The sequence below is a fragment of the Solanum stenotomum genome, chromosome 10 (assembly GCF_019186545.1).
Source record: "Solanum stenotomum isolate F172 chromosome 10, ASM1918654v1, whole genome shotgun sequence".
In the NCBI taxonomy this organism is placed as follows: domain Eukaryota; kingdom Viridiplantae; phylum Streptophyta; class Magnoliopsida; order Solanales; family Solanaceae; genus Solanum; species Solanum stenotomum.
Genome location: NC_064291.1, coordinates 3,123,924 through 3,149,805, shown reverse-complemented (window position 1 = coordinate 3,149,805; position 25,882 = coordinate 3,123,924). Strand labels below are relative to the sequence as shown.

The following is a 25,882-nucleotide window of genomic DNA, read 5'->3' as shown; positions in this document are numbered from 1 at the left end:
TAAAAGTTGAAAAGTGCATAATAAGGTCCTTTAGGGGTTTATTAATGACCTTAAGTCGCGTCGAGCCCGCTACAGCGGCACCCACCCCGCTACAGCATCCTCACCAAAGCGACCAAAACCACCGCCAAAGCGGTTTGCACGAAACAGTGAGCTATTTTAATAATTTCAAGATTCCCATTTCACAACACACATTTAACCAACGATGCTCAGAAAATCCCCTTCACGCTAAGATCGATTCTGGAGTTCTACTCGCCCGAATTCAATTCCGTAAAGTCGTACGGATTCCCTAATGAGTTATCTATCCACTCATGTAATCAAAAACATAATTAGATCACCCGATTGTTACCAGATTTTTCTACACATTAATGACTCTGATTTCATCCAAATCTGGACTAGGTTGGGAAATCTCAAGATACTACGAAAAAGTGTTTCGACCCAAAAAATTTTCCTGTTGGCTTTTCTATAACGACGGAACTAAATTGTTACAAAAGTTTAACTCAAAGTTTTTTTTGTTTTTTTTATTTTGGGGTGGGGAGGGGGGGTTCTTGTAAGTGGGCCTCTTTTGAGTGTTCATTTTTCACATTTGAATGTGAAACTAACTAAATACGTAAGGCATAATGGCATCAATAAATCATTGAAGATAACTTTTTAACTTACCTATCATCCAAAGCTTCAAATAAAGAAAGAAAAAGGATAACGACAGTTCAATAAGGTATATTTACCTACATTTTATTCTCTTCCGATTCGACTTATAAAATCATAGTGAATACGTTATTGTTAAAAGGTGTTTACAAGTCAGTTTGAATCGACTATTGGCTAAAATCAAAATTAAAATCAAATTAATTTAATATTTTTAAAAATTATTAAAATCAAACCAAATATAATACAACACATCATACACGAAAATAAAATCAAAAGACAAACTTGTTCTAAATACTTTTTCTTCGGTATACACATGTTCGGAATTTTTTGGTTTTGGACTATTTTATTTTCATAAATAAATTTTGATGAAAATATATGTAAGATATTTAAAGATGTTCATAAAAAAAAAAATATTATGTATATATTATTATAACAAAAAAATATGTATATAATTTATCCATTCGATTCGATTATTTCTCTGATTTTCCTGAACAAAATCAAAATCAAACTAAATATTAACGATTTTTAAACATTTAAAACCAAATCAAATCATAAACTCAAATAAAATAGATTTATTTAATCAGTTTGGTTCGACTTTTATCCGAATGGTATATAATTAATGTATAAATTTTGTATATTTCAATCAGTATTGATAATTAATTTTATTGAGTTGGGTATATTGATAACTATTCTAAATAAATACAATTACACCATTTCTTTTTTAAAAAATAAAAAATAAACAAACAACTACCCTTTTTGGGTCTTCAATTTAAAGTTACAGTCCAATTTATTTAAAGAGGAACACATACCTTTACTAAAAGAAGAATAATTTTTATTTAAAATGACGCCCCACATAATCTACGTACCCCACGTTTTTCTTTTTATGCTCCAAAAAAATAATAATATAAAAGTGGCACTATTTTTTTTATTATATATATCTTTATATAAAATAAAAATGGTAGTATAAATTTTGTTCTTTGGGTTTTAATATTGAAATGAATAAAAAATCTTAAAATTAACATAGTTGTAATTTAAAAAATCAACTAAGTGTAAGGCTTACTATATAAGGTCAAATAATGAAATTTTAAAAGGGAAAAGGGTGGCGTCTAAGGCGGAGCCAATATTAAGAGTTAGGGGGTTTTAAATTTCCTTTCACTTCTTTATCATTAAGTTGTCAATCGATTTTGTTAGGGGTTCATAAATTATTTAATTTTCTAGTACAAATATAGGGTCTACGGAAAAACTACTGGGTTCGTCCGACCCCACGAACCCCCACCTAGCTTCGCACTTGAAAAAGGCTCGAATTGGCCATCAAACTTTGAGGAAAGGCTCATCTATGTCATCCGTTAAAATTTTGGCTCATCTATATCATTTCCGTTTGAGAAAAGGTTCATTCAATCCATTATTTGTTAACTGAAATGACATAGATAAACCAAACTTTTAACGGATGGTATAGATGAGTTTTTTCTCAAAGTTGGATGGCACATTTGAACATTTTATCTTTAAAAAAGGATTAATTAATGACATAACCGAATCATCATAAACCACGTGTAAAAACATATTTTTGCAAAATCGAAATTGTTTTCATTTAACAAATAAATGTATGGATGAGCCTTTTCTCAAACAAAAATGACATAAATAAGCTAAATTTTTGACAAATGGCATAGATGAGTTTTTTCTCTAAGTTCAGTGACATATTTAAGCATTTTCCCATTTGGAAAAGAATCTAAATATCTTTATTGATTTTTTTTTTCTCACATTTAATTTTAATTTTTTTTTAAACCATATATACTCAAAACTCACTTAAGGTGGCTTCTACTATTAAATTGATATAAAATATAGGTTGTGTCCAACAACATATGAGATTCCTTAATTTTGCTTAACAATTATTTAAATATTCGTTTTAACCAAACTTTTTTACAATTTTGTAAATTATACAATTAAAAGGGGCTTTCCATTGAAGAACTATTTTACTATGTTAGATCACAAGAAACACATTGCTCCTTTGGTCCCTTACATAAGAAAAGTATTTATTGTTTATTACCAAGTCAAGAATAAAAATAAAAGCCAACTCATCATCAATAAGAATGACTTGTTCCCTACATATTCATATTTTTGTTTTATACTTTCTTTTTTCCTACCAATGATAGTGTACGGATCAATTTACGCGCATCTCAATTATTTAAATGAATATCAGTTATTTCTCATCAATACAATAATGTTCAATCATTTTGTCCACCAAAACTTAAACGTTGCATATGTTTCAGCATAATAAGTTACAAATAATCTTACGTAATTACCAAACATCAGCTCATACTTAATTGTTTCTGCGTTTAATATTTTCAAAACGTTAATACATGCGTAACATGTGTTTGCTAATAGACTAGTCAATTTTATTTTTATTTTTATTTTCAAAAATAAATATCAGATAACATTGTACACCAAAGTCTAGACACCCTACATACTCATGCATTTTAATATATATATATATATATAGAAGTCATTGTTGTTCAAATCAAATATAACTATAGATAGAGAAAACCCCTTTCCCCTCCCCAACCAAAAACCTCCCCAAAAAAAAAATGGCTTCTATGGTTTTTACATCATCACCTTTTAGTGTTCAATCATTTGTCAAATTAAGAACAAACTCAAATTATCCACATCCTTCATGTTATGTACCTAGGGTAAAAAATTCTTATGAACATTTATCCTATAAGAATATTTCTCATATTGAGTCTTCCAAATCTTTATTTTTAAAGGGTGATAATAATTTCTCTATTTCATCACCAAAATTCCCAAGAGTTGCTTCAATATATTCTCCATCTTTGAATATTATTAAAGCAAGTAGAGATGCAAATATATATCATTACAAAGCATTTGAAGGAGTAAGAATTTTTATTGCTTTCAATAGATGTCAATGATTTAGAATTTACAATATAATTTTCATTTATATAGTCGTAATTTTCAGTTGTTTTCTTCGCTTCAGGTATTGTATTATTTGTTATTGTTACTTTATTTTTGTCATGACTTCTTTACTATTATTGTATTTTCTTTCAAGAGTGATGTCGATATGCTTTATTTGAGTCGACACTACATCAAAAATGATCTTTAGCTGTAATTAATTAATGACAATAGTTTAATTGCCGCTAAATATATTCTTTTAGTAGCAGTTAACACTCTTTGTAAATGTCTCTAAAGCCTATAGCGACATTGGATCCAATGACAATTAACTAATGCCAATAAAGGCTTTGTCACTCTTTGTTAATGTGCATATTTGTTGTCGCTAAAAGTTTTTTTGTTGTAGTGCGAGGGTAAGCTAAGGGCGGATCTAGAGGAGGTGAGGGTGTTCACCCGAACCCCTTAAGTGAAAAATTATAATGTATATACAAGATATTTTTTATACAAAGTTTTTAGTGTGTATTCATAAATTTTGAATCCCCTAAATACAAGAGTAGAGGTCGAGTTAGTGGTTTAGGGGTTCAAAATTTACCTTGAGGTCCCAAATTTAAATTTCAGGCACTACCTTTTTATTTTTTGAACACACTTAATGAAAATCCTAGATCAACCACTGATCTAAGATCTATTGAAAATAACTTTTCTACCTTTATAAGATTTGTAGCCATGTAGGGCAAGACTGCTTCAAACACACCACTCATCTCAAACCCCACATATAAAATTATACTGAGTATGTTATTATTGTTGTAATAATGATGTTATTGCTATACTCCCTCAATCCCAATTTATTTAGCACTTTTCTTTTTTCGAAAATCAATTTAAGCTTTAAATTAAAAATTAAATTAAATTTGATCGACTCAATATTTTGAATGTTTAAATATTGTACTAAAGAGTAATATGAATTGCATCTCTTCTCATGTCAATATGATGAAAAAAATTATATTTTAAAATATTAATCAAGATTTATTTTCTTTGAATATGAATAAACATAAACATAATATGTCATCTAATTTAAAGCGGAAAGAGTACTACTTTATTTTAATACACTTTGTTAACTCTTTATTCTTTAAAAAATATTCTTTTTTTCTTTCAAGTGGATAAATATATTCAAGTTTTTCCTTTCTGCCAAATTTTGTGCCAAAATAGTTAAGATTATTTCATAATTATATTTATAACTAATCTTTTTGGATAAACAATTAGAAATGTATTAATTGTTTGTTTATTTTACAGGGAGCAAAAGAAGGTTTTGAACTTGGGGACAGACACCGGGGGAAGTTTCTGCTAATTGTTAATATTCCTCAGATGGGGTATATATCTCTAATTCATAATAAAAAAATAATTCCTCCGTTTGAATTTAGTTGTCTAATTTTAATTTGATATAACATTTAAAAAAATTAATAATTTATAGGTGATAGTGACATGTCACAATAAATTTTAAAATGAGAAAAATATCAAAATAAATAAATAAATGTAATTAGAGGTGATAGTAATTTGTCACATCACCTTATCTATATATAGTTTTATATTATAAACAAATATATAGATTTTTTTGAATATTGATTCCACAACTTTCAGTATGCACAAAGTTAGTAATTAATCATAAGAAAGTTTATATCCATTATTCATAGGAACTTATACTTTATCATTCCATTTATAATTATTTATTTAAAATTTTGATTTAATTATATTGATATTATTTTAAAAAATAATGTACGACATGATTTAGTGTTTTCTTTATTTATTATAAAAATAAACAATAAAATTAGGTGTTTTCTTTATTTATTAAAAAAAATAAACAATAAAATAAGTAGCAACTTTCCTCCACGGGAATTAAATCATTGTTCTATAAACAATGTTATTTGTCTGAATATATGTATAATCAGTGGCGAATCTAGAGCCAAAAAAAAGGGCATCCGCACCCATGGTCTTTTCGTAAAACTAGATATTTTATATGTATATTTTTTAAGATTTTGTATAATATTATATTCTTGCACCCGTACTACAAGAAGTCTAAATGGTCCACATGGTTAAATGTTGAGCTTTTGACCTTGAGGATGAAGGATCAATTCTCACTTCAATACATTCTACTTGGTGCACCCATGTTCNTAAAAATAAACAATAAAATTAGGTGTTTTCTTTATTTATTAAAAAAAATAAACAATAAAATAAGTAGCAACTTTCCTCCACGGGAATTAAATCATTGTTCTATAAACAATGTTATTTGTCTGAATGTATGTATAATCAAATTATTCTATAAACAATGTTGTTTGTCTGAATATTTATTGTACGTTATAGCGAGATGTTATTCTAGCTAAAGAACATAATATATATATATATATATATATATAATGAAATACTGTTATAAAAATTTGATTAAAGTTATATAATTTCATATTATTATTTTTTTTCATTGTTATATATATTCACAATTTTCCTTCCTTTTTTTAGTTCTATATGGGCAGAAACGGAGATCAAGTTTCTCAATCAATTGCGTAAATTGTATGAAGGCAAAGTATCCTCCCCATTTAAGAAGGGTATATCATTTTTTTTATTTCTCTTTAATTATTGTTTCCTTCTATATATTTTTTCTTCGGAAAATAATATATTTTCAACTTACTTAGGACATGATTATATATAAAAAGTTATGGAGGTCGTGAATTAGGAGGATTGATTAGAGTATATATATGTTTTCTCCTTTTATATTAGTAGTATTAGCATCAATCTTGCAGCTTCTAGTCCCTCAATTTCTGTTACTACATATATTATTTATTGTGTTTCATTATTATTTTATTTTATTATAGTTATTGTTTCTTTTCTTTGTATACTCTAGAATGTTTCCTTATTTTGCAATGTTTTCATTACTTCTATATGATATGTGTTGATTGAGTCGATGGTCTTTCAGTAACACAATCTCTTTATCTACCTCCGAGAGATTGAGGTAAAATACACGTACATTACATCATTTACAAGCCTCACTTATATAGAATTCTGATAGTCATACTCAATTAATAAAAACATATATTAATAAGCATTTGGATAGTTATTCTCAACTACTTTGAAACTGAAACATGTTATAGTAGTAATATTTACTTGAATTTTAATTTATTTATTTATAATTTCTAATTGTCACACAATTACCCAAATATTGTTTTTTTCTTTTTATTGGAGTGAAAATATTTCTCCTCCTTATTTTTTAGGTTTTGAGGTTCTAGGATTTTTTTATGACATGGAAATTCATCATGATATGAAATACTGGCTTGGGCAACAAAATCATGAAATTGAAGTAGAAAAAGGAAGAATTCGTAGACTTGCCAAATTTCCAATTTACGAAAAGGTATAATCATATGATATTCAATATTTATTGATTCGAGTAATTTAGTGTGTTCCGCATAAAATTCAAACCTATTAAAAGAGGAAAACTCATTGTCAAGACATTTATTATTCATATTTAGCTCGAACTCGAAATATTTTAACTATAACTTCTACTTTCATACCTTTTAAAAAAAAAAAAAAAACTCGAACTCAAAATATTTTAACTATAACTTCAACTTTCATACCTTTTTTTAAAAAAGAAAAAGAAAAAAAAAATGTTCCACTTCAATTACTTTAACTCTTGCGTTATCATTTGGTCCCAATTGATTGGTATGATTTCTGTCCTTTTACATAATATATATATATATATATCTGAGGCAAATATTTAAACATTATTAAATTTTACACTCCGTGGATGAAAATTATTTACACTTTCAAGTTTATTTTACATCCCCTCCCTACCCATTCTTATCTTATACAATGTTTATTTTACCCTTAATATTTTCAATCTCCCATTTATGTAATACCTAGGTAGTTTAGATTTTTACCTAAGTTCATAACTATTATAAGTAGAATAACCCTTTTACGAATTTGTTGCAAATTCTAACACTAATTTTTATGATTATGAATGTATGTATCTGCATGCATACTTGTGTGTATATTTAAGCTTTATTAGGTTACTTATAATTTTTAATTGGCCAAACACATACAATCCTTAAACTTGTCCCTAAATTTCATTTTGACACTCTAACTCAAGCTTGTTCCATTTTAACCCTTCAACTCCAATTTTTATGTTCCATTTTGACAATTATTTTTTTTATAAGTGATTAAAAAAGATCTTAATTCCTCAAAAATAAAAAAATAAATTATTTATTTGAACATTGATATCATATTTTACTTATTTAACAGGTTGAAGTGAATGACGATCATCATGACAATCTTTGGAGATTTATGAGGACATCAATAGGTATCAAAAAAATCGGGGAAGAATTTGAAAAATTTCTAATTGACGGAAATGGAATACCTATAGAACACTTTATTCGATTCGATGGAGAAACACTAGAACCTCAACCCGTGAGACCAGGAGAATACCCTGGTGAATCATTCACGTCAAAAGATACCAACCCCATAAAGGTACGTATTTATTTACTTTATAATTGAGTGGAGTATTATTATTAATGTCAAATCAATAAATATTGAATACAACTAATTAATTTATTATTAATGTCAAAGTTGACTTTTTTTTTTTCCACCCTATCCACAGGCTGCCATTGATCGATTTCATTGGGAAACACAATCTCAATAATTATTAAATATCTTACATCAAAGTTATTACTCATATTGTGTGAACATTTTACTCCGTAAAAGTATTGTAATAGTAATTGAGATTATAAGAATTATAAATAAATATTGTTGCTTGTTGTTTTACGTATTTATTCTATACCTATGGAGCTTTTGATTTGTATAATTCACTAGATACATTCAATTTTATACAAATTGTTCTGTTTTGTATAAATTCATTTATACATTGTAATTTGTATAATAAAATCTGTATTTGTATAATTATAAGTGTATAAGACGAAAATATATGTATTTGTATTTGTATATACACTTTTCTCTCACTTTATACAAACACGAACACATTTTATACTGAAATGTATAAAATGGCTAATTGTATACATAAATCAGATGGCAAAAAATGGGATGTTTGTTGCGAATTACAAATAAAATAAACTATAACTATAACATTTAATTTGAATTAATAATTTGTTATTTCATACAATTTTTCCTAAATTTAATTATGCTCCATAGGTATAGTTGCATATTTACGGGTTGTAGCTATAGTTAAAACTGTATCGTTTGTATAATTCGCAGGTACATTTGTATAATTGAGGCTTGAACTATTTTTGTATAAACTCGAAATAATGAATTTATACAAGCGCAAACATCTGGACTTTAAACAATTATACAAATTATATTATACAAATTTTAAATTATACAAACTCGAAACCTCAGCCCACGTAATTATCACTGAATGTTGGTTGTGAGTGGTAATTAACTAATTTTTTTTCTTTTTTTAGTCCGTCTAAAAAAACACATAACCGAAAAAATAAATAAGAGTTGAGGGGTATTTTTGACTTTTTTTTTAATTGCTTTGTTAAAACATTAACGAGTCGTCCCGTTCCGTCAACCTGTATTATTTGATTGGAAAAACAGTGGACGGAACAATCGTGCAGACGCCGCCGCCGCCTCCCGCCATTCCCCTTATTCGTTCCTTACGGGTTTTCCGATCCTCTACTTCAAAATTTCAGCAAATACAGGCTCAATCCTTATTCATTCGTAAAATGGTAATGTTGATTTTCTCAATTCCGACATTGTTTTTATGCTTTTTCCTTGAATTTTATGTGATTTTTCTATAATTTTACATTTTTTTGACCAATCCGATTGTTAGGGTTCCGATTTACTTATTCTTCAATTGTGGATGCATTTAAGTTTCTTAATGTTATAGGAAAGAAGAAAATAGGATATTCATGCTATTTGTTTTGGGGCTTATGAATTTATATCTTGTTCTTTTGAACCCTGTGACATGGTATTTAAAGCAGAACTTTTTATGTTTTACCTCCTCTTGGATTAGCTTGCTTTTACTTTTTGTATAAATTTAGCTTCTCTACCTCGAAGATGTAGGAGTAAGGTCTGTGTAGACTCGATACCCTCCCAGACTTTACTTTGTGGGGTTACACTGGATATGTTGTTGTTTTTGCTTTTGTTTGCCGAGATGATTATGCATAAGCTGGTTTAAAGCCTTTTACTAGCATAATATATTAGTTTAGGCTGGCTAAAAAACTACATTACATACTGTAGCTTTATTTATCTATTTTACTTTTTTTCCTTTGGTGGGGTGGAGAACCGAACATCCAGGATGCTACAGCTTCAGTAGCATCTTCGTTTTCTAAAATTTCCCGTTGGAGTAAAGGGAAGTGGATGAATTGTTCGAAAAAGGAGCTACAGGAATTAAGGTGCAGTACAGGTGCTGTTGAATCTGCAGTTAAGGGAATATCACTAGCTCTTAGAATAAGAGCTCCGGGACTAAATGGCTTTGAAGTATACAAGTTTTGTGATGTGTTTTCCCATGGGTATCTGCAAACCATGTATCTAGGGGGATAATGGGCGATTTGATAGCAAAAGCAATAAGAAATCCTATATAGAATATTTACTTTTTTGGGTTTGTGAGTGGAGGGTATAGTGCATCTTTAGCTCACCGAGGACATGACCCTTGGTAAGAGGGTGTGGAGGTCCACGTTTAGGGCATAAGGTTAGTAGGAAGTTAGGCATATTTCTTTTCCATTCTCAGAGTATTAGTATTACTCTTCCTTTTTTTCCTTATCTTTAGATTTCTATTACTACCTGTTTGTTTCTTTAACCTTGATATCTTATTTTCTTGTTGCTGTTTCTCCTTGTTACTGCCACCTCTTTTTCATCATTCGTTCAACCAATGGTGTATCGGAAATGACCTCTATACGTTCTCAAGGTAGGGGTTCTGCATACACTCTACCCTTCCCATACCCCCCTATGGAATTACACTAGGTTGTTGTTGTAGTTTGGTTTGTGGATGGAGGAAGAGGGGGAAAGAGAATCCTGTGGGTGATATTAACCATACACTGCTTGAGTGTTAGATGAAGTAGCAACCACTAGGTTACAATTCCAATCTTGTCTTAGTTTAGCTTTGTGTTTTGGTGTTGGAATCCGTGTCTTCCTTTCTCTTTCTTGGAGGAAATGAGGTAATCAAAAGGGTTGATGGAACAAGGTGACACATTTTATGTGACTTCAGCTTTGGTTTTCAATTATATGCAATTAAATTGTTTAAACATATTGGTTGAACAACTCTATGTTATGAAGAGAAGCTTTGTTCACAAACGAATGGTTGATCGGTTGAGGCATACTAGTGACAATCTGGAAATTTCATCTTTTACCCCACGTACAATACTTAGTCTGAGGTTGCTGTGACCTCAAACTGACCAAACAACTCTGTCATAGAGAAAAAAGGATTGGAAAGAGGCTTTGGCTTACAGCTGTTACCCCTCATTATGCCATTATGAACTTTATGGTAGCAAAATTGATGGTTAGAAGAGCAGTTTTACACACTAATAAAAAAAAGGAGTAGTTTTGCACTAACTATGTCCCACAGATGATATATCAGTAATTTTGTGTTTCCATGTGGTGGTTGACATATACATTACTTCATAAAAAAAAAATGTGGTGGTTGACACATCAATTTACTTCATCAAAAAAAATGTGGTGGTTGACATATTGTAGAAGTAGATTAGCTGAACTGATGAGCAAATCAGCTGTCCCTCTTTCATTTTTGGTGTTTTTTGTAATTTATCTATTTAGTTATTGTTTTCTGGGGTGAAGTGGGTGCAAGAGGACTATAAGTACTAGTGAACACCATTACAAAGTCTTCGCTTTTCCTCCTTTAAGAAAGACTTCACTTTTTCGTTCTAGAGCATTAACATGTAAATGAATTCTTGTTTTCAGAAGTCTAGAGAAGAGAAAATCAAAACCATTCACTAGGTTAAGTTTTTATTTATTTGTTTTATTGTGCATATCTTTTCCCAAACTCATCCTCTTCTATGGTTTTGATGTACCTGGAGGCACACAATGTTTCGAGTGTGCGCAGATGAGTCAGCTACAGGGAGTTGTAGCATAAACTAATCTTGAGTTGCTGATGGTTGTATGATTTGTGTACATGCCTACTTGGGTCCTTGTAGTGTTAAACTGGTCATAGAAGTGGAAAGATGGATTGTAGATAGGTAAAGTGAGAAGCGATAATAGAAGATATGACCATATCTTGGCTATGAATATCTGAAATTATACCAGTCATACACTCAAGGCTAGTAAAGTTGATAGTTGTAATAGTCATTGAGGGTATAGAGTTTTCTGACTTGCTGCTAGGGAAGAAACATTTGCTTGAGGAAGTTCCACTGTGAAATAATAATTTGAATAGGTTGAACCTCTGTTCCAGTGAACCTGTCTTTGCTGATTTTGAAAGAGTCTTAGTTCTATATAATGAGGACGATATATTGATTCATATGGATGGTATGAGCTTCTTTTGCAATATTATCCTGTTGCTCCCTCATGGCCACACCATAAGGTATTCTGGTGCTGCCTCAATAAGGTCTCATCTCTTTTTTCTTGGTCAACATCATAATATCCCATCGTCTTATTGTCTTTACCAAATAGTATTATTGATTGGGCTGTACTGGATCACTTTCTCTTTTAGATCTTCTTTCAGTGGAAACCTGAAAGGTAATTTTTGGTGATCTATGATCGTTATCCTTGAACATACTGTATCACTTTCTCTTTTAAGATGTTCTCTCTGTGGAAAGAGACTTTCTTCGTGATTTATGATGCTTATCCTCAGATGTTGCTTTTTTCCTTCTGGAAAAGCTAAGGCGCCCAAAGTCTCCAATCCTCTATGTGACTTAAGTAACATTTTCTGAATACAAGGACATCTTTCGTCCACTTTGTTTTTCTTTTGAGGGCGAAAAACATACAAAGACACACCGTATGCATCTAGTTAGAGATAAAAGTTCGGATCACCTACAATACTATTTTACTAACAGTTGGGAGAAATTAATGTACATGATTCCCATCCCAATTTATGTATGGTATTTCCATCTTGGGACATCCCCAGGGAGAAAAAAGATACTTCATCAGGCTTAGATATATTTAGGGTAAGTTGTATGTGCATTTTGATGTAAGAAAAGTGGTACAACATGGAATTCTAATAGGAGTGCTGTATGAAGACAACATGATCTCATTGGCATGATGCTTATAATTTAAGTACATCAAGAACAAGATGAAGGCCAAGAGCTACTAGCATATTTATTTGACTACTCTTTGGGTGCTATGCAGGCAAACAGGCACACTATTGTTCTCATGCAGACATCTCAGAACCGAGCAACTCGCACTTTCATGGATTACGAGTCAATAAGTCAAGCAATGGATGGTATGTATTGCGACATTGCTATAATTGCATTTCACTCTTGATATATTTGCCCTTGTTGAGGCAATACTTGATTCCCCCTGAATGTAGTTAACCAAAAATAAGGCACAAACTTAGGAAAAGATGTCAAGTTCACAAACTTAATTAATCAACAGGATTTGTATCAGCAGCATGAAGTCTGAAACTAGAACCCAATAGATTACACCTGTAGTACTTGCAAACAATTTCATTATGCATTATTAGCCATTGGAGAAAATCCTTCTCTCTTATTCGAAACTTTGACGAACACTTATTCTTTGTCTTCTCACCGAAGTTCAAGGAACTTTGTCTGGCTAATACAAGCATGTTAGTCTAATTTCCTATTTTGTTCGTCACACTTCTAAAATTATGGGGGGCTAGAATTTTTTTGGTGGGAGAAATTATGTTGGACTAGAGCTAGATGCATATAGGAACGACGTCTATCTTTTGACTTCCAGGTAAAGGAAATCAAGGCAAATAAAGAATCACTCTCATGATTGGATTAGATAGTAAAAAGGAGCTGGGACCCATACCTACTTTTTAGGGATAAGTAAGATCTTAATGTTGAAGGGAAGGGTTTTGTATTGGAACTCCATAACATTGCACATTTTTGCTTTGCATTATAGGTGACACTTCACATTCATAGATGGTTACTTTCATGGAAGCTTGTAAAACACTATCAAGAATCTGTTGTTATAGACCTCATGACAAGAAAGAAGGTTCATTGGTGGGATGTTAGTTTTGGTATAATAGTGGAAACATATACTATAGCTAGTAATGAACTTCTAAGGTGAATTATCCAAAATAATTTGGCGGGAGTCAGGAGAGGTAGAGGCAGGCGTGATTAGTCATGCCATGTCGCATCTTTAGCTTACTGAGGACATGACCTTAGATATGAGGGTTTGGAGGGTGCAGATTAGAATAGAATGTTAGTTGGTAATTGAGCATTCTCTCGCTTTTCTGCGGGATAGACTCGGTGCCATACCTGCACCTACTTTCTTACCAGTAGTATTCGCAATATTCTCGTAGTTTCTTATTCTTCAATTTCGGTTATCCCGTGTGTTTGTTTGTGCTTTGGTTATCGCACTATTTCGTTCTTGTTACTACTCGTTCTTCTGTATGTTGTAGTATTGTTTTCTATTTCACATTATTTCGTTATTGTTAGTTGTTACTGCTTTCATTTCTATATTCCCTTTTTCAAACTACTTTGAAATGTTTTTTAAGCCAAGGGTCTATGGTAACAGCCTCTCTATATCTATAAGGTAGGGTTAAGGTCTATGTGCATTGATCCCACTTGTGGGATTATATTGGGTATGTTGTTGTTGTTGTAGATGGAGGAAGAAAATATCATGGGCGGAAGACATTTTCTTCACATTTTTTGCGTAAATTATTTACCTTGTGCATGTGATTTAAGCTTCAATGTTCCCTCTTATGTTTAGCCATTTTCTAAGATACTTTTTTCCTGCAGGAATTTGTGCTTTGTATGAGAGGAAACTCAAGGAATTGAACCCAGCCATCAGAGAAATCACTTACGACATCTCAGATCTTTACAATTTCATAGATGGCCTTGCTGATATGAGTGCATTAGTGTACCTCTTCCTCCCTCCCTCCTGCTCTCTCTCTCTCTCCCTCTCTCTCTCTCTCTCTCACACACACACACGCACAGAGATTCCACCTTTGCATCCATTGAATAGAATCCCAAATCAGAGAAATATGCAAGTATTGCACATTTCGTTACCGACACAGAAAAGCAAATATGAAAATATGGCTTTCTGTGAGCAGGTCTTTAAATGCTACTGCTTTTTTCACACCAAAATTTTCAGTTCATCTCATTGATGTTAAAACATACACATACATCTTACACATTTCCATTTGACCTTTCGGGTTTCTGTACTTTCATTATATGAACAGGATGAACTGCTACGTGCACATCAAACAATTGGCCACTGGTCCATCATACCCGATAGAACACACATTGTTCATATTCTTAGCACTCACTATGCTTTTGAAATGTTAACTAATTCCAGCATTCTTTGTTGACTTGCTGCAGGTATGATCACTCAATCCAGGCTTACCTCCCCTATGACCGGCAGTGGATAAAACAGAAAACATTGCAACACCTGAAAAAACTGGCATCGCAGAGATAATATATCTTAAAGGCTAGTTTCTGTATACCATGTTCAATTAATTTCCTGATGGCTTTTATGAAGAAAGAGCTGCGGATTGGAAAATTGCAATCTGGAGTAAAAATCTATGTATGATACGCTTCTTTTCCCTGAAATCCAAATCTTATCTGTAGAGCTACAATTGGGAAACCAACTGTTGTCGGAACTGAACCTAACACTGGCGTTGTAATTCAAATCATGGATGTATAACTATGCATAGTTCTGTAAATTGAGCACTTTAAACTTGCTAGTGATTCTGAGTCTCATTTCTTGTCAGTACATTTACTTGAACAAATATATGGGCATGAAAAAGTATTGGACTTGAGACAGTAGACACAATATTGTTGGATAGGTGCTGTTCAAGTCTAATTTGTTTTTCTTTATGATATTGTGCCGAGGTTCTATTGGAAACAGCCTTCACGTTCACAGGATAGGGATGAGATTTGCATACACGTTATCCTTCTCAAGATTGACTCATGAAATTACAACGAGTATGTTATTCCACTGACTTGACTAGTCTTGCATATAACCTATATTTTATTATATTGATGTGTCAAACCATCTCTAATTCAATCAAAATGATGACTGAAATAGAATTTGGTAAAACTCTGTGTACGTATTAACAAAGTACAAAAATATTTGCTTATTGGGTGATAAAAGTATTAGTAATTCAAACAATTTTTGAGACCATACAAAAATTCAAGATATAAAAGTGTTTTCAAGCCTATAACATTACAAAAATGTAGAAAATCACATTAGTCTAATTAAACTTTGATTTTTTATTTTTTTATTTTAAGTTCAGATGGTAAGCCAATCCACATTGTCATTCTTATTTATTCAAATCTTTGATCTTATATTTCACAAAACCTTGAATTATATGACTCGACATACACATGCACATGTCAAGAAACTAATCTATTTTTTTTGGGAAAAAAAAAAAAATCCTACAAAAAAAATACATTTTTTTTTTTTTACATTATATACTCTTAACCTTTAATAGGAACTGGTTACCAACAACAATGACATAGCCAGTATAATCCCATAAATGGGGTCTGGAGAGAATAGAGTGTACATAGACTTAACCCCTATGAGAGAGGTTGTTTCTGATAGACGTTCAACGTAACTTAAAAAAAAAAAAGGCATTTCAAAGCAGTTGCTAATAAATTCATATAAAGAAAAAATTTGCAAATTCTTCTACTATGAATTTTCTAAGCATTGTGGTCCTGTTGTTGCAAGTTTGTTGACTAAAGCAAGTGCATTACTAGTCATATAACTCACATTTGTGACTTTGTTCAAGAGTAACTTAACTTGTTTTCTCTTTTTGTCTTCAAGTCCATCTAAGCAAGTTTCTTCATCAGTTAGAGCAGCACTTAGCCAAGTGGTCACATCACCCATTTGGTCATTAAAAGTTTGGCTACTAAGTTTTCTTAGCACCCCTAATGAGTTGTGTAGATTGTCAAGTGCATCTTGCAAACAATCAACACAATCTAAAATAGCAACTCTACCTTTCCCTTTCAAGAAATTTTGTTTCCTCAATTTCAACAAGGATTGAGTGACACCCTTGGCTTGGCTTATTGTCACCGAGACCCCTGCCCGGGCCCACTTGCTAGGGTTGTCCTTGGCCGTCCTCGAGAATGATGCTAATGAGTGGAGGCAGAGGTTCTGATATCGAGTCACACTACATGCATCGCGGACATAACTTTCTCCTCCCTTACTCAAACACATAGTAGAACAAATTAGTGAAGTTAGACATGCTAGGACTAGTATTAATTTATTAGTCATGGTAAAGGTATCTAATTGAAGCAAATAAGAAATGGAAATACAATGCTTATAAAGAACTTCATGAAGTCCCCTTTTTAAAGAAATGATATATGAGTGACTAGGATAAAGTTAAAGTAGGATATCTTTATTTGAGGAGTTTGTTAATGAAAACAAGAAAGTGGTGAATACATTAAAAGAAAGCAATTGTGTCTTAGATATGAGGGAACAAATCTTTAGAATAATGATGATCATGTTAAAAGGGCCAAAAGTTGTTTTATGTCCATTTCTATTAACTACACTTTTTCTGGAAACTGAGGAAAGAAAAAAACAGGAAAGAAAAATCAAGAAAAGATGAGATCACTTTAAAAGTGTATTGTCATTGTTTCCTTTTTTTTCAAAAACAAACTAGGGGTAGTTCTTGGTAATACATAAACAGATACTCAAACTTGGCCGCAGCTGATAAGTAAGCACTCCAACTTTGAATATGCACATCTAGACAACTCAACTCATCTCCATTGTGTCGTTCAACTTACAAAATATTAACTAGACACCTCCAAAATTTATGTGTCACGTCAGCATCGGGTGTCCACGAGACACTGGGAACGAGTTGAAGAAAATTGATAAGAAAGTAGAGCATCTTTGAGGTTTCATTTAACACAATCCATTTCTGAAGTTTCAAGGTGTAAAGAAGAATTTACATATATGATAAGAATTACATTCAATTTTTAATAGAACATTGAGCATGAAATGGTAAAAGATCATCAAGCTGAATGTGTATGGATCACATTATACTTATATAATCCACAAGAAACAAGTGCCTTGCAAGTTTAATAGACAGTGTAATTTCTGTTTTCACATGTTTGATGTCAATGTGACAGAAACTCGTAAAAATACAGAGAAAAATGAATCTTCTATCCAATGACTTTTACTATCTAAACTAAACCAAAATAATAATAATAATGGGTGGTGTCTAAAACTCATACCCGGTAATAACTTCTATAAGTATGGTTATGGAAATAGTTAAGCTCAAAAACATGTATAATCCGCTATCTAGTATCCATGTTGTGAACCAGAGCGACAAGTTCGATATTTTCATTCTGAGTTGCTGAGGTTCCAGTGGTTTCTTTTGAATCTGACATCTCATCAGGAAGGATAGAGGAGTTGGGATCACTTCTGGGAATCAAAAATAGTATAAAAAGTGGAGTGATTCTCAAAATGTTCCTTATCAAAATGGCTAGCCAGAGATTATGAAACTTTGTCCTTGTAATTTTGAAGACATGAAGCAACAATCCGCCAAACCATGTTGATGTCAAAAGTCCGGTATTGTCAATTGACATGAGCAAGGCGAAAAATGTGCCTTCAATGCCGGGAGGACATAGCTTGGAACTTAGAACAAGAAGTGGCATCCACTTTAGCCGTCCAACCAATTGAGTTACACTTGCATCCATCACCATGAAGAAATAATCAGGTATGCCAATTTTCAAATTTAAACGCAACACTAGCACCAAATCTAGCATTCCTGACAGACCAAACAATAACTGAGTCCAAAAAAGCAGGTCTCGAAAAGAATGGTCTTTCAATCCATATTGGTACAGTATAGCCCCTAATAGTGATCCAATGGAGGCTACTGCTGATATGTATCCGATATACTCCTGCAGGAATAAAGCATTTACAGAATTTCACATTTCCATTGTGAGTTCATATACCAATAATACCAAAAAAGTACGCATGTTTAATAGAACGCATAATACATAAGCATACACTCACACTTGTCCTCAGCCGGCAAGTAAATACATACTCTAACTTTGAGTATGCACTATGCACGTCTAGACACCTCAACCTGTCTCCACTTTGTCAGCTGAACACTCCAACTTACAAAATGATCATAACCTCCAAAATTTATGTTTCATGTCAGCATCGGGTGTCCACGAGACAGTGGGGACGAGTTGGAGTATTTAGTTGTCAATTGAGACCAAGTTGAGGTATCAAGATGTGCACTCTCTAAGTTGGAGTATTGAGTTGCCAGATGAGACCAAGTTTGAGTGTTTGTTTATGTATTGTACCTTAATAGAGTATCTCATGTGGGCTTCTTTCATTCTAAATAAGAGAACTTACATGAAATAGGAAGAAAGAAAAGTGCATTCAATCAGGTAAATCAATTTTTGTTATCCCCAAAAAGAGTACAAAGAACTAATTTTAATTTGATAATAAGGTTTTCTGATGCATTTACAACATTAACAAGAAGTCAAACCAAGATGTCAAATGAAAAGATAGGAGAGACCTACTGTATTTATAGTTGATAGGGTAAGCAACATTTGGCTTAGCATCTAAGCAGGTTAACTTGGGCCTCTGAGTTCCCTTATTTGTTTTTGTCCTTGTATAATTTTGTCTTGTGTTGTTAGTTAGAGCCTAGAGGGGGATACTCTCAACTATGCAGAACCTTTCTTGTGTGAGATGTCTCCTCACTCTAATTAAAGCCTTGCAAGTTGGATATTTTAGAAATGTGTTATTAGTTTCCTTTGGTTAACAGTAAATTAAATGAATTTATGATTCTAAAATGTACTTAGCTTGATAGGAATGTGACATGTCTAACAGTTATTCACCTTTGAAAAATGTGGCCCTCCCTTTGCATCTGTTGCCCAGTAGAACATTCCTTCCTGGATATCTACACTCACCGCAAAGGATAAGTACATATAAAGACATGGTCGCCAAACTTCCGGGCATTTCAAAGTATTCCACATAGCCTTGGCAGCATCAGCTAAGTTCTGATTTACCTGAGGACGGATTATGATTTTAGAGACTGAATTGTTCACAAATAGTAGTGAGATGAGATGTAAGTACCTGTTGATAAGCAAAGTTGTGTGTTGGAGATTCCTTGAGCAAAACTCCTACCAGAATAACAAGCCCGGCTGGTATGGACAATAAGCCATATACCCCCTTTTTTTCAAAGAAAAGGATTCAGAAGTAATCTACTATAATTAGCCATTCACTAGACTTCCCATAATGAATATATAGAAAGTTGTTTAAATTATGGATAGAAAGCTAACCATAGGGCCAAGTAAGTGAACTAATATACCACTTAAAGAAAATCCCACTAGTGCCCCAATTGAGGAACTCAAGGCACATAAGCTTTGCATATCAGCTGCAAGGGAAGGATGAGAACCACTGTTTTGCGCCACACATGCATCAACAGTCACGTCAGCTATAGCAACAGCAGCACTTCCTGCTGTCAAGGAGAGCAGTGCAAGCACAATATGCAAGTTCTTGTGCAACGATAAGAACAGCATGGAGACAACTCCAAGAGAACCTGGAATCATTAATGTCATGCTTTCATAAACAGAACAAAAAAAATAGCAAATATGTCAAAGAAATAATAAACAGAAACGATATTCAGTTAACTTTTTTCATTGAATTTACTTTTGTCAGCATTTTGATTCATTAAACAAGTTATGGTAAGGATGTCATGAAAAACTAGCACGAGACACTTGAAAATTTCATCAGTTTCAACCAATATTCCCTTAGGGTGCAGGCAAATGGTAGAAGTGTCATCAAGTGCAGAAGAAAATTTTACTGTATCAGTTTCTTTCAGAAAACTCGAAAAGGGGAATTAATTTCTTCCATCAGCATTAGCTAATGTCTCCTTAGCGAGTACCATAAAACTAAAAACTTAGTTAACAAGATATATATCAACACTTACATGATCCTTCCTTCAAAGACAATAATACTGATGTCTACATTAATCTAGGTTGTTAACATTTTCTTTGACCAAGATATATTTCCAATTTTAGTGGTGTCAGGGCTGAGTGTCTCAAAACCTAAGTTGTTCAGACTCTCCAAAAATGTTGCCGCGCCTATGTCGGATTCTTCAAAAATACACTATTTTTGGAGGATACGTCGTCGACATTTTTAAAGAGTCCGAGCAACATAGCTCAAAACAAACTGTAACAAAAGCAAGAAGGAAGTCTCTTTTTAGTAGAATGGAATGGAGTCATTTACATGGAGCTAGAATAGATTTAAATCCAAATTCATTTCAGAAGTAGATGAGGACTTCTAAGATCATATAAATATTTCAGTTCCTTTTGAGGGGATAAGAATGTATTATCGGAAGTTTGCAGTGTAAATGTAGCCACTTTTCTGGCCAAATGTTAAAGAATATGAGAAGCATATTCAAAGTGCTATAGTCTTAAACCTAAGAGTTTCCTATAAATGCACCAAGGGTCATTCATCTCACCTGCACTAACTACAGCTTAGAAGGCTGGAGAAGATTCCAATTATTTGAAAATGTAGGAGAGCAAGTCATCACCTTATTAGCAAATTCCTAATCCTACTGATTATTTCTCAGCTACTATCTTATTTTTCAATTGTAGTGTTACCTATTGTTTCTTTGCTTCAGTTAACATACTATTTTGTGGTTGCTACTGTTCTCTGCTTCATTGTTTTCAGCATGGCTTATTCGCTATTGTATTTGCTATATATATTTGTTTTTTTATATGATTTACTTGAGCTAAGGGTTTATTTGAACCAGTCTCTCTACTTTCATTAGGTAGGGATAAGGTTGCCTACATACCACCTCCCGATTACACCGGATATATTGTTGTTGTTGTTCTGATTATGAGTACCATATCTAATTCATTAAGTTGTCCAATTTATGTTACACTAATTGAAAAGATGTCTTACACTAATTAATATGCCTACAAATCCTCTAACTATGGAATTTCTTTTTCGTGATCATATACATATATTCAGTGGCGGATGTATGTTATGAATTATGGGTGCTTAAGCACTCATTGCTTTTTGCAATAAACACTAATATTTGTTTGTAATATCTAATAATTTATTCAAATGTATTAACTAAGCACCCACTTTATATAGCAATTCTCAAACTAAAAATAATTGAGCACCCATGAAATAAAATTTCTGGATCCGCCACTACATATATTCAGTTCATACGAAATTATACACATACATAATACAACATAGTTACACTCCCATTGATATGCTCCAACCTTGCTACGAATATATTTATCCTTGGGTGGGCATTTCCCTTTGACTGGAATGTGTAATAAACTTCAAATATCACACTAGATGGAAAGGGTTTCTTGACTGTCATTCTCCCTTGTAATGCATACTTACCTGCCAAACCTACATTATGTGAAGACCTCATTCCATTGAATCCCATAGTTGCCGAAGTTCCATTACCTTTTGTTCCTACAATCTTTTGATTGCCCTTAGGGGGTGGAAAAGATTATTAATCCTTGGAATATGATTACTAATTTTCTTAGTATTATGTCAGAATTACAGTAAGCAATTGCCTGAATATAAATAGTAATTCTCTAGTAACAAATCTTTGATTCCAGAAATTTCCTTACCTGATGATATACATCTTTTTTGATAAAGTTCAAATTGTTGACGAACGAAAGCACTTAGAAAGTCTTACATAAGTTTACAAGTTCAATATATACTCACACACTTCAACTTCATGTTGTAGCTTTCAATATTTATGATTGAATAACTACAACTGTTAGGAACTTCAGAGACGCTCTTAGTCTATGCATGACAACCAACAAAGTTTTATCTGTTTGAAATCCTAAGGTTATCCAAATCACAGTAGAGACCAAATCACTTCGTGATTTCTTTCTCATCTACCTAAGCCTTTTGTGGACAAATTTACTCGGTACCATACTAGTAGGTGGTAGCAGGTACCCCATAGAATAGGCGAGCTGTGCACAAGTTGGTGCAGACACCACTGTTATCAACAAAATTACCTAAACAAGAAAATATTCATGGAACCTGCTCTGCAAGACATGTCAAATGGTCATGTTAAGTCATATGTGAGCTGATTGAAATAGATAGAGGAAAAGAACAGACTATGATTAAACCTTTACAAAATCTATTTGTGTCCAACTAAATTGGCTTAAGAATATATTGATTACTGAGTAATATTCTTCCCTACCCTACTCAACACAACCCTTTTTCTTAAGTAAGGTTAAAAGATGAAATAGAAATCTTAGTCCTAGATATAGTAGATAAGCTTGTTTTCTAGTGCCTGTAAAGTGTACTATGAAGTCTGGACATTTAAACCTGAAGCACTACACACTTGGTGAAAGAATCTAAGCATCCATCTCAAAAACTTAAGGCAATGGGTGGAGTAGCTCAAGACATTATAAACCCCTCTGGAAACTCTTATACAAACAAATGTGTGAAATAAACCAAAAATTTGGAATATGTTTGACTTTGATATAATATGAAAGAATTTGAGCATCCTACTGGAAATCTTAAGACAGTGGGTTGAGTGGCCCAGGCACTAAAACTTGCTTATGAAAACCTTACATTCCCTATGAGGGATAAGTGTATTCAACACCTTAACTAATACTATATTTTTGTTTACTTTTTTGAAAATTCCCAAGAAGGAAATTGCAATCTCAGGTTTGTTCTTAACTTGTTTGTAGTCACATTTAATTTCCTCTCCATCAAAGAATTTGTAGATGATTTAAATATTATGATGCACCAATAATTGCAATTCACACAGGCAGCATTCTTAAAACTCTTACCCATTTGAGAACAGCAATGTACTTCAAACGCTCAACTCAAATTACAAGCCTAAGTTTGAGTTGTTTGTAACCGACATGCGACTCAAGTGAAGCTACACCCTGAACATGCTACCAAAAGAAACTACTTAACATACTGATAAAAGCTTTCTTAAAATGGAGAGAAATATGTGCCAGTAGCCTATTCTAAGACTCTCGTTCTTTCAATGACAGTTGAGCCTGAGAGCCATAGGAGTTTTAGCTAAAGTTCTGGAGAAGATATCATATCCATCTTATCCTTTTCCCGCTACTTATGTACCTAACTACATGGGATTTTCCAGTTTTAGCAAGTACTATAATATTATGTGGACAGATTTCAACTAGCTATCAGCCTTGAGACAACATTAACTACAGCTAAACTAACAGATAATCAAGAGTCTAAAATCAGCAGTAAAACAAAATAAAAGCTAAATGGCATTGCATATTTTACCCGCAAACAAGAAATAAGGTCTGCGACGATACCCCAAAATGGGAACAGCATCAGTGAGAAGACCCCAAAGAGGCTTGACCATCCAGGGGATTGAAGTTATCCCTGAATAAACCTGAGATTCAGAAGGTTGCACTTTTTGTACATCCTTCATATAGTACTCTGTGCTTATTTTGGAAAAAGCTCCACCAAGTCCTTGGCTTACTCCATATACAATCACCACACTAAACACAAAATTCCAGTGTAATTCCATAGCAAGCATTTTGAACCAGTTGACTGGAGCACAAATAGAACTACAGATCCCATTATTATGCTCACTTTCTTGCACTTCCTCATCCTCACTATGAATATTTTGAAGTTTGGCTTCTTCCCTCTCACTATGAATAATTTGAAGTTTCTCTTCTTCCCCCATCACTCCCCAAATCTACAAAATGGGATCCCAAAAGAACAAGAAAACTCCACTTCAAGATTAGGCCTTTTTCAAGATCCTAGTACAAAAAATGTCCTGGAAAAGTCAACCTCCAAGCAAATGGAGATCCCAATCTGTAAAACCCCAGTTCAAGATTGAACCTTTTCAATATTCTGGTACCTCAATGTCTTGGAAAAGTCAACTTCCAAGCAAATGGGGATCCCAAAATCTGTAAAACCCCACTTCAAGATTAGGCCTTTTCAATATTCTAGCACAATAAAAGCATGGAAAAGTCAACTTCCAAGCAAATGGGGATCTCTTAAGCTTGTTTCTCCCATGGGGTTTTAGAGATTTCTTCCTAAACTTGGACTATTCCTCAAATAGCAATGAAATAAACTGTCTTAAAAAAAAATACAATAAAGATTCAAACTTTATCTGATCTAAAAGCTAAATTCCCAAAAATATGTCCCCCTAGACCATTAATTATTCTTTCAACTTGCATATTGCTCCAAATTTCTCTCAGTGTTTGTCTGTTTGAGAAGGGTAAAAAACAGGTAGATTCAAGAATGGTTGATGGGGGAGACAAAGGGAAACTTTCAAGGTTAGCTAAGTTTTAACATTTTTTTGTTCACACTTCACATCAAACTTCTGTATTATTATAGTAAGTAAAATCATCCCAAGGGAGAAGGAAGGCTGTAATAAAGGATTTAGCATTTTCAAACGAAAGACTACGGCTACTACATGCTGTTTTGTCTTTGTTAACGTACATACAATAATAAAGAAATTACATGTCATTTGTATATTTTGTTCGGATAATGAGGAGAACATGTCATTGTGAGTATAAGTATAACACCACTTTCTTTATTTTATGTCTACAGATATTATTATATATGTAATATTAGGTCCTAATGGCATGTTGTGAAAAAAAATCTTTGATTTGTTTCTTTCAAAATCTCAAATGAAAGATTTTTAAGATTTCTTCTTGTCTTTTTTATTTTTCTTGGAATCTCACTTTTTTTTTTTTTTTTGCTTCTTGATAACTCAAATTCATATTGATTAAACGTAAAGTATTATGAGTTTGTTAGATTTGTTATTGTTTTGACAAATTGTTGATTGGAAATTGTTTTTTTATAATACATGAAACTTATGTTTCAAATTTGAGCTTACTCGGAGGAGATTTGGATGTTGAAATTTCAGAAATATATTTATCATTAATTTACGACAAATTTTACATTCACTTCATATGCGACTTTTTAACCTCAATAGCATATGTCTGGACATTTTAAATTTGGGTGAACCTATAAAATAAAAAAGGTAGACATTAGTTAAAAGCAAACAACACAAATTCCACTACGAAAATTATTTTCCTTCTCGTGATTTTTAATATTATAAATCTTACAAAAATTCGAACTTCAGATACATGTATCTAGCACGTCAAGATCATGTATCTCGGATCCATGAGATCAAAATTATGTGTAGTTTGTTCTAGATTACGTTGTATCTAACTCCATCACTCATCTCTCTCTTTGTATCTGCATTTCATAATGTATTTGGTATCTCAGGCACATGTATCTAGTATAATTTGCATGTGTCTGGAAT

The 25,882-nt window shown here is 32.5% G+C and overlaps 4 protein-coding genes and 1 long non-coding RNA gene across 7 annotated transcripts; 3 read left to right on the top strand and 2 right to left on the bottom strand.

Annotated features, from left to right (window-relative positions):
• The first annotated feature begins 4,862 nt into the window (after nucleotides 1–4,862).
• LOC125842135 (uncharacterized) lies at nucleotides 4,863–6,830 on the top strand. Its single transcript, XR_007443873.1, has 3 exons — nucleotides 4,863–4,904; nucleotides 6,046–6,131; nucleotides 6,795–6,830. It is a non-coding gene; the product is annotated as an uncharacterized LOC125842135 (long non-coding RNA).
• An 11-nt stretch (nucleotides 6,831–6,841) lies between these two features.
• Nucleotides 6,842–8,322, top strand: LOC125841672 (uncharacterized). Its single transcript, XM_049520839.1, has 3 exons — nucleotides 6,842–6,931; nucleotides 7,819–8,043; nucleotides 8,174–8,322. Exons 1-3 carry the CDS (start codon nucleotides 6,842–6,844, stop codon nucleotides 8,213–8,215), a joined length of 357 nt encoding a protein of 118 aa, XP_049376796.1. The 3' UTR covers nucleotides 8,216–8,322.
• Nucleotides 8,323–9,085: 763 nt separating this feature from the next.
• Nucleotides 9,086–15,482, top strand: LOC125842134 (enhancer of rudimentary homolog). Of its 2 annotated transcripts, XM_049521345.1 has the most exons (5): nucleotides 9,086–9,257; nucleotides 12,826–12,919; nucleotides 14,403–14,523; nucleotides 14,985–15,094; nucleotides 15,244–15,482. In XM_049521345.1, the coding sequence occupies exons 1-4, from the start codon at nucleotides 9,255–9,257 to the stop codon at nucleotides 15,079–15,081; spliced, it is 315 nt and encodes a 104-aa protein (XP_049377302.1). In that variant the 5' UTR covers nucleotides 9,086–9,254; the 3' UTR covers nucleotides 15,082–15,094; nucleotides 15,244–15,482. The 2 variants fall into 2 exon arrangements, with proteins under 2 accessions (XP_049377302.1, XP_049377301.1); XM_049521344.1 differs by having other exon boundaries at nucleotides 14,985–15,482.
• A 759-nt stretch (nucleotides 15,483–16,241) lies between these two features.
• On the bottom strand, nucleotides 16,242–17,029 carry LOC125842131 (pectinesterase inhibitor 6-like). Its single transcript, XM_049521342.1, has one exon. It carries the CDS (start codon nucleotides 16,879–16,881, stop codon nucleotides 16,297–16,299), a length of 585 nt encoding a protein of 194 aa, XP_049377299.1. The 5' UTR covers nucleotides 16,882–17,029; the 3' UTR covers nucleotides 16,242–16,296.
• Nucleotides 17,030–17,607: 578 nt separating this feature from the next.
• On the bottom strand, nucleotides 17,608–24,857 carry LOC125842125 (probable folate-biopterin transporter 2). Of its 2 annotated transcripts, none has more exons than XM_049521333.1 (5): nucleotides 23,910–24,123; nucleotides 19,908–20,167; nucleotides 19,702–19,797; nucleotides 19,464–19,634; nucleotides 17,608–18,512 (listed from the first exon to the last, which is right to left on the bottom strand). In XM_049521333.1, exons 1-5 carry the CDS (start codon nucleotides 23,926–23,928, stop codon nucleotides 17,907–17,909), a joined length of 1,152 nt encoding a protein of 383 aa, XP_049377290.1. In that variant the 5' UTR covers nucleotides 23,929–24,123; the 3' UTR covers nucleotides 17,608–17,906. The 2 variants fall into 2 exon arrangements, with proteins under 2 accessions (XP_049377290.1, XP_049377289.1); XM_049521332.1 differs by having other exon boundaries at nucleotides 17,609–18,512; nucleotides 23,878–24,857.
• Nucleotides 24,858–25,882: the final 1,025 nt, after the last annotated feature.

What these genes read in the sequence shown, in the direction of transcription:
- LOC125842131 (XM_049521342.1), bottom strand. Translation starts at nt 16,881, where the DNA reads ATGACTAATAAATTAATACTAGTCCTAGCATGTCTAACTTCACTAATT.
- LOC125841672 (XM_049520839.1), top strand. Translation starts at nt 6,842, where the DNA reads ATGAAATACTGGCTTGGGCAACAAAATCATGAAATTGAAGTAGAAAAA. An exon ending in AATTTCCAATTTACGAAAAG is followed by an intron (nt 6,932 to 7,818) that starts GTATAATCATAT and finishes CTTATTTAACAG; the next exon opens with GTTGAAGTGAATGACGATCA. An exon ending in AAGATACCAACCCCATAAAG is followed by an intron (nt 8,044 to 8,173) that starts GTACGTATTTAT and finishes CCCTATCCACAG; the next exon opens with GCTGCCATTGATCGATTTCA.
- LOC125842125 (XM_049521332.1), bottom strand. Translation starts at nt 24,286, where the DNA reads ATGGGGGAAGAAGAGAAACTTCAAATTATTCATAGTGAGAGGGAAGAA. An exon ending in ACCTTATTTCTTGTTTGCGG is followed by an intron (nt 20,168 to 23,877) that starts GTAAAATATGCA and finishes TAATGATTCCAG; the next exon opens with GTTCTCTTGGAGTTGTCTCC. An exon ending in ACAACTTTGCTTATCAACAG is followed by an intron (nt 19,635 to 19,701) that starts GTACTTACATCT and finishes ATCCGTCCTCAG; the next exon opens with GTAAATCAGAACTTAGCTGA.
- LOC125842134 (XM_049521345.1), top strand. An exon ending in AATAAGTCAAGCAATGGATG is followed by an intron (nt 12,920 to 14,402) that starts GTATGTATTGCG and finishes TTTTTCCTGCAG; the next exon opens with GAATTTGTGCTTTGTATGAG. An exon ending in GCTGATATGAGTGCATTAGT is followed by an intron (nt 14,524 to 14,984) that starts GTACCTCTTCCT and finishes GACTTGCTGCAG; the next exon opens with GTATGATCACTCAATCCAGG.